Source organism: Gadus macrocephalus, chromosome 14, assembly GCF_031168955.1.
Source record: "Gadus macrocephalus chromosome 14, ASM3116895v1".
NCBI classification, from domain to species: Eukaryota; Metazoa; Chordata; class Actinopteri; order Gadiformes; family Gadidae; genus Gadus; species Gadus macrocephalus.
The window spans coordinates 1,726,785-1,734,317 of record NC_082395.1 but is presented as its reverse complement, the minus strand read 5'-3'; the positions used below and the strand labels follow the sequence as shown (position 1 = coordinate 1,734,317).

Genomic DNA, 7,533 nt, shown 5'->3' with positions numbered 1-7,533 from the left:
CGCAACCGGAACTCTGAGTCGCAGAAGTTGCCGTCGCCGTCCACGTTGTGGAGGCTCTCCCACACCACCTTCTCCTCCGTCAGGAAGCCCTGGTCCGTCACCAGGTGGTACAGCTGGCCCTGGCAACACACATCTCACAGTTAGAGCTCACGCACACGCACGAGCACACGCACACACACACACACCCTTATGTTTTGGAGATATATCTTTGATAGAGGAATGAATTTCCCAAAGGTTTTTTTTTTTTTACGGTTGATAATGAGTATGGTTAAAAGATCAAATCTGTTTACACAAATCTGTAAACACATATCCACTCGTTTGCTAGGTGAATCTAATGTCTGTCCACACCTCAGTCTAACAGATTGGCTGGATTTCTGTGCGTGTGCATTTTAAGGAAGAGGAGAAGAGACAGGGCGTAGGTGACAGCCATTAAAACCAGACTACAAAGGGACTCCAGTCCTTATGTTGGCCATCGCATCATTATTCAAATGCATTTTACAGGCGCCACTTCCTCCTGCTGTAGATAACAGGACAGAACGGCCCCAGCTATGCAAATGAAGGGAAATCGAGCAAATGCAATTCAGACCGCGGTCGGAGTTGAAAACCTGCTACAGATGTGCTCATAGGCCTGGTGCTCATTCCTCACCTCTCCCGTGTCCTTGTACTCCTACCACTGTACGTGGTATGGGACTTACTGTGCATGAGGGGTGATGGCGGTGCGTGCACACGGTGGTACTACAACACCGCATCCTCCTGCTGCGTACCGCTCTACCTTGTGTTTGATCATGGTGCTGAAGTGGTTGTTCCTGAAGAACACGCACAGCTCCCACTCCTGCACGGCCGCCGTCAGCTCACACAGGCCGTGGTACGTGAGCTGCGTCGCCGTGCTGCTCAGGAACTGCTCCGCCACCATGCCTGGAGCGTCCGGAGGGGAGCGTCAATGGGGAACGTAATGGGAACGTTAATGGGGAACGTTAATGGGGAACGTCATGGGAACGTTAATGGGGAACGTAATGGGGAACGTTTACGGTAAACGGAGTGCGGTTACGTTGCGCTCTTCTAACCAGTGACCACTTTACAGAGCGCTTTACAATACTGCCTGACATTCATCCATTCATGGACGAACACTTATTCACAGATCCAGCGCTCAGTTAGCAGTGTTCACCTCTTTCAGTGTGAGCGCGTTGTGACACGTCCAACGACGCCGTCAGTCAATGACTACTGACGTCCCAACCTGAGGACCTGAGGGAGCTCACCTTCCCCGGCCAGCTCGCTGTTCTCCGACTGCTTGCAGGAGATGATCTTCTCCACCAGCTGGTTGTAGCTGCAGGCCCCCACCGCCTTCACCATGTCCTGCATCTGGGAGGAGCAGAGGAACGCGTTTTGGAATCATCCACGGTGGAGATGAGGACGGGATGGGAAGCATCTACGAACTGTCACACCAGTTCTGTAAATAGGACTGTGTGGCCAATTGTCATTTTATTGATGTTCGCTGGGTATACCCGTGGGCTAATTAGTTTACCAATTGACACTTGCAGGCAAAAATACTAATAAACGTGTTTAAAGATTATCTATAGAATATGTGGCCATGCTTACATCCCAGAACCTGTGATTGGTCAGTTGGTTGATGCTGTGGTAAAATTGAAACAATTTCTTGATATGTTTTACCGAAATAGGGCATCGCAAAAATCTTTGATTTTGAAATAGATTATTTAATAATATCTTTCTTGCTTACAATAACTTAGCTTTCTCTAGTGACGCAAAAATTGTAATCTGCATCTCCAGCTGTATTAGTATTTGAACAATAACGTGATATTCCTTCCACTAACTCCCATAACTCACAAGTACCAACTGGGTTTCAGGGTTGAGAGGAGAGACCGTCTCACCTGGGGGTCGACCAGCCACCCGTGGTACAGAGGGATGTCCAGGAGGTCGAACACGATGCACTCTGGGGTATATTCGAAGACTCGCACGCCGGTGAACCTCACGTTGACGTCCAGGCCGGTTTGGAGCTTGTGAAGGACTGCCATCGCGTCACTCATGTTCTGGGGACAGAAAACCTCCGGTCACTTGACAGAACTGTCTAGCCGTGGGGCTCTTGGTCACCAGAGAAACGAGGAAGGGGGTTTTACAGGACAGAAACAGAATGACTCGCTACTCTCTCTACCACATTTGTCAGCCTGAATAATTGTGTGTGTGTGCGCGTATGTGTGTGTGTTTTGTGCGGGTGTGTGAGGGGATATCCTGAATTATTTACGTATTGTATATTTCCTGAGGGCTTGTGTCTTCTGAATTCTTTAATCTTTAATTTACTTCAGCATTCAAGGACATTATCCATTTCAACTAGCATCGACCTGCACAATGGGCGTGCACACACACACACACGATTAACTATTTAAAGATTTAAGGTCTCAACATACAGCTTAGGCCTGTATCTCAGGTACATCACTTAGTAGGTGCACACTGATTTCCACCTCTCACTCAGACCGGTATGTCTGAGGGAGGCGGACCGGTTAAGTAAGACTTTGTTTTTCCTTTCTGGTGACGTTAACTTTGTCAAGTATCTGAGAACATTCCACACTTCTGAGAGCAATAACAGAAAAATACAACCAAGTTCAGCCGCTGCTCTTCATATCAATATTTAATAACCAAAGAACATCCAAGCAAACGCTATTTTAATCCTCCTCATAGCCGCGTGTGACAGATAGTGTTTTAGAAGATGAATTTAGAACTAGGTCTGTTTTTTATGGATTCAAACAGCTTGCTATGAAATCCATTAGTGGGAGACGGGCCAGTCTTTGCTGGTTTGTATTTGTATTTTGGTTACACAAATCAAAAATTAGAAAATGGCGCAAGGATTCGACTTTAGTCCGACATGCATATTCAATATAAGGCTGTAAATCATCCCATTTACAGTTTTGTTTCACTTCATAATTCAGTCTAAAGTCTGGGCGCGGTTCTAAACCAATCATTGCCTGGATAACCAACGCAGTCACGTGGCTGTCCTTTGTGGTTTTCTTCATGTAAACAAAAACATACGTATCCGAACGTACGAGGACTTCATCAGCAGAATCAGAGACGCATTCAAAAGCAGAATCAGAGACATCCCAGATGTGACTTGATGGACTTCACAGGCAGAGTCCGACCTTTCCGTGACTGTACGGTTGTTTTCTGTTGATATGATCACATGGATTCTATCTGCATGTGTCCCTGTGCTGAACTGAGCTTCACTCAATCATCATTCACCATCTTTAACAGTGTGCATAGGTTCACAGGCTGGAACCAGGCAGATCGAAACTCCATATTCTCGACCAATCTCTCTGATATCTGCTCTGCTCTGCTCTCCCACCACAACCACCACAACCATTTCATCTTCCCAACCAACCCTTTCTTCTCCTAAATTTCAAAGAGCCTCCACCCTAACCTCCAGCCTACAACCTCCACCCGTCAACCACCAAAGCTACACAAACCATCCCCCCTCTTCCGACACAAACAGCTGGCTGCTCTGTGTTCCTGTTCAGCCGTTCACAACAACATTACCCCCCCAACAAGCAGAGAACTCCTCACAGTTCATTGAGACAACAGTACTGTAATTCAAAAAGCTATTTACAGATGGAAACAAGTGCATTCTTTCCTGCTTACAGTGTACATCAAAATATAACACGCGCATGTCAACGGTCACCAAAGAGTGAAGAGGAGGGCGCATCCCCAGTCAGGCTGGAACCCACCCACCGGGGGGAAGCTAGGGACACTAGGGCCTGGGACTGAGGCCACGTCCGCACGGAGCAGATCGCTTTGTGGAACCGCATAAGTCTCGTGCGTTTGGGTCGACCGTCCCGACGGATCCGGTGCCCGAAAATGCACTTTCCTGAAACCAGATCCCAGGGCGGATTCAAATAAAAACTGACCTATGCGGTTTCCTGTGAAGTTTGTGTGGACGCCTGAAACGCAAACGATGACGTCATCGCACCCACCAGCTGTGCGACGATAGAGTTGCGTTGCATTTTTTATTTTACTTTTTATTCATATTATTTTTCGAGCTTTAAATACAGCCCCTTGGTACATTGAATTACTAACTGTACATTTAAAAAGTATCTCTGCTCAATTTAAAAGGTTTGATCTCCTCCTCGACTGAATGCGTGTCCGAACGGGGCCCGGCTGCCTTGCACTGTATGTGAGCCACAGCCTCAATGTGCAGCCCTGAGATGGAGAGCCATGGGTGGCTACACACCAGCGACCACGGGACTCACCACGATCCGACGCCCTGACACTCAATCACACCAGAGACGGCTTACGTAACCTATAGCATCCAAGGCCGCTTTACTGGGCGCTCATCACAACGTTAACACAGGTTAATCCAACCATCTTATTTAGGGCAACCTCAATGCATCTGTGGAGTGAGTTCACTAGTAGTACTTTTATAAAGAGCGGTATAAAGAGCAGTTTTGTGTATGCATATTTTGTGTATTATATGTTGTGGACTACCACTCTAAAAAAAACACTTGTGTACAATGATAAATGTGTGTTTTGGTTTAATACAAATTGATTTGTAGGTCCATCTTTTATTGCTAATCTATAGCTGAACAAAACTAGTGATCTGGTTTAAAAAAAAATCCTAATAAAGACTGCTAATGAGTTCAAGCGTGCAGAGGAATTTGCAGGTTCAGCATGCTCATCTCTTTGCTTGTCGGACAAAACTGAGATGAGCTGGTTTGCATTTAAGTGAGACAGAGAGAACTGAATGAGAATTGTTGATCCTGTTCAAAATGTCAACCCCTCAAATGCTATCGTTCATTTTGATTGTAAGTTTTATATAAGCGTATTTATATTGGCATGTAGTGGCAATATTAAGATGATCAGCATACAAGCCATAACAATAAACCATCCTTTTAAAGGCAGACAGGGAGGAGTTACTTTGTGTATCATGTCCATCATTTATGAGCGAGGAAAGCAAAGTTCACCTGCTCATAGTTTAGCCGCTGGGCCTCAGAGATCTCTTTGGGCTTGGAGCCGAGGATGTAATCTCCTGCAGAAGGGAGAGGTTGCATAAATAAAAGACAAAAATGGTGACAGAACTTTCATTATTACACACAGACAGTAATCCTTACGCAGTTCAGTAAGGACAAAAGAGTTTTGTCCTGTCAAATGGAGCTAATGTATAGAAAGCAGATGGGCTGGATTAAAGATTATTGTCTGCATTAGCCACCCCTGATGTGAGCAATTCAAATTCAGTTACCTTCCATGCTATGTTTATATCATAAATCAAATAGCTACAAGGAAAATGTAGTCTTAAAAGAGTATGGCTTGAGCCAAACAAAAAACCATAAGGACCCATCTCAGTAAGCAGACCCTGAATAAACCTTCTAGCTATGAGGAGGCTAGGGGGTCAGAGAAGATAAAATGGTTCCTATTCCAGTGACAGCAGCAAGGGTTCGTTCCAAAGTGGATGTCGATTCCACAACCTACACAGGCCTCCGAGAGTATATCAAAAGGGGACAGTACCTGAGACCTAATAACATTGGAATGATGCGTGGCTCAGGCTTATAACCTATCACACATATCAACATATTCTGAAGTGATAAAAAACACTGATTTCCAAAACCAAAGCAGAATAAGAAACAGCACACACGGTGTGTATGGATTTATACAATCCGGGGTGAATAGTAATCGGCGATGAGTGATGTTTTAGGCTTGTGTGAGGCTGAAGATCATGAAATCCTACCAAGATACTCCATGAGTTGTTCAGCAGTGATGATCTCCATCATAGGGGGCATCTTGACCTGCAGAACCAACACACCATTGCTCACACTCCAACAAACCACCTGCACATGTTTGACACGTTACACTGGTGTGCTTTATCGCCAATCTCCCAGGCTCCTCACCTTCCAAGCCAGCAAAAGGACGTTCATGATGGCCAGTAGTGGACACGGCCCGTTCTCGTTCTGGGTGATGATGGGGGTGTTTTCCTCTTTCCATTTGATCCACTTGATGTGGTAGATGGACTGGCCGGCGGCGCCTCGGTCCTTGGCGCAGGAAACCTTAGTCTCATCAGCACCATCCTCGCTCTGCAGAGACAAGGCCAGACCCCGTTCCTCCAGGCACTCGCTGTTGAGTTCAGAGCTGGGGCAGGAATTCAGGTTGGAGAAGGACTCGAGTGAATCTATACTACGAGATTCTCCCACAACGCTCGGATCGGGGTCACTCGTACTTGGCAATCCGTCGGATGTGGTCTGGTCAGCGGGGTTCTCGGACCTGACGCTGGTCGACGATATGGTAGTGTCCGGACAGAGATGTTTGGGTCTGACAGGCTTCCTTTGCTCGCCTCCATCACCGCCTAAAGTGTCCTCCTGCACCAGACCCGTGCTGCTCACATCAGTAGGAGTCGAGAGTAGATCCCCCTTTCTGCTATCCACCAACTTTGAGGTGCCACCCTCGCTATTTCCTGAAGCCACCACCGAGTTCTTCCCCATCCCGTTACTGGTCGCATCCCTCGGCCCCGGGTAGGGGTCCGGGTCTGTCCATGGCCCGTTCCCCACCACGTCGTCTCCATGCAATGGTAGGCTTTGAGTGGTGTTTGTTGGTTGTGGGTTCGCAACCGCCGGGATCCCATGGACGGCGGGGCTGGAGCCATCACTGCAACTACCGAGAACCAAACTACTACTGAGCGGAGGTTCACTCTTCGTGCATTGGTCGCTGGTTCCCTTCAGCCCAGAACCCGCGGCAGCATCCTTCACGTCCCCCGCCGTCCTGGGAGACGGGGAGGTCGTGTCTCTGGCTTCATGCACGTTTGCATTTTTCTCCATTTCGTTTTCCACAAACTGTCGACAGATTTTTTTTTTTAGCTCAATTGCAGCTCTAGCTTCAGTCCCGCAGACGCCATGACGACTCTGTCCGTGACGTCACGGGCGGGTGGAGCTCGGGTCCGAGCGGCAGGGGGCGCCAGAGAGCGGCGGGAAAAGGTGTCGCCATGGAGATCCACACCATAACCATCCAAACCATCACCATCACCATCACCATCCACACCAACACCGTAACCATGGAGATCTACACCATCCACACCATCACCATGGTGATCCACACACCATCCACACCGTAACCATGGAGATCCACACCATCACCGTGTTGGAACTATGCTATGGTTAAGTCACATGGTACAGCCACAACTATATGAATCCAAATGGACAAAAACCAGTTTGGTCGTTTCTGTTGGCCTTTATTAACTACCAGACGAGCTGACTTTTTATCATTAAGGAGATACTACCGGGTTGGTATCATTAAGGGTACTACCGTTGTTGGCCACTTGAGGGCAGCATTGAACAAACAGACAAACCTTCCTGACCGCCCCCTCATTATTAAACAGAATGGTGTAATGGTGTGGGTTATTTTTCTTTCACTTTAAACAATCATTTTAAATTGTTTATTCATTCAAGGATTATGCTGGGCCAATAATAACCGTTATTTTTTATAGGTCCCTTTTCCTGGTTGAAGATACAATTAGAAGGGATTTGTTTGTTTTCTGCCTTCATCCCATCA

General features: G+C 47.1%; 1 protein-coding gene across 2 annotated transcripts in view; it reads right to left on the bottom strand.

Annotated features, from left to right (window-relative positions):
• The window catches only part of mindy2 (MINDY lysine 48 deubiquitinase 2), an 11,488-nt gene extending 4,535 nt beyond the window's left edge, over positions 1-6,953 (bottom strand). For both annotated transcript variants that reach the window (XM_060071233.1, XM_060071234.1), the window contains exons 1-7: positions 5,883-6,953; positions 5,723-5,780; positions 4,962-5,026; positions 1,887-2,045; positions 1,257-1,359; positions 773-915; positions 1-119 (exon numbers count right to left, since the gene is read on the bottom strand). The exon at positions 1-119 is cut by the window's left edge and continues 55 nt beyond it. In XM_060071233.1, coding sequence (XP_059927216.1) covers positions 1-119; positions 773-915; positions 1,257-1,359; positions 1,887-2,045; positions 4,962-5,026; positions 5,723-5,780; positions 5,883-6,803 — 1,568 coding nt within the window. In that variant the 5' untranslated portion in view covers positions 6,804-6,953. The remainder of the gene's footprint in view (positions 120-772; positions 916-1,256; positions 1,360-1,886; positions 2,046-4,961; positions 5,027-5,722; positions 5,781-5,882) is intronic.
• Between the last annotated feature and the right edge of the window lie 580 nt (positions 6,954-7,533).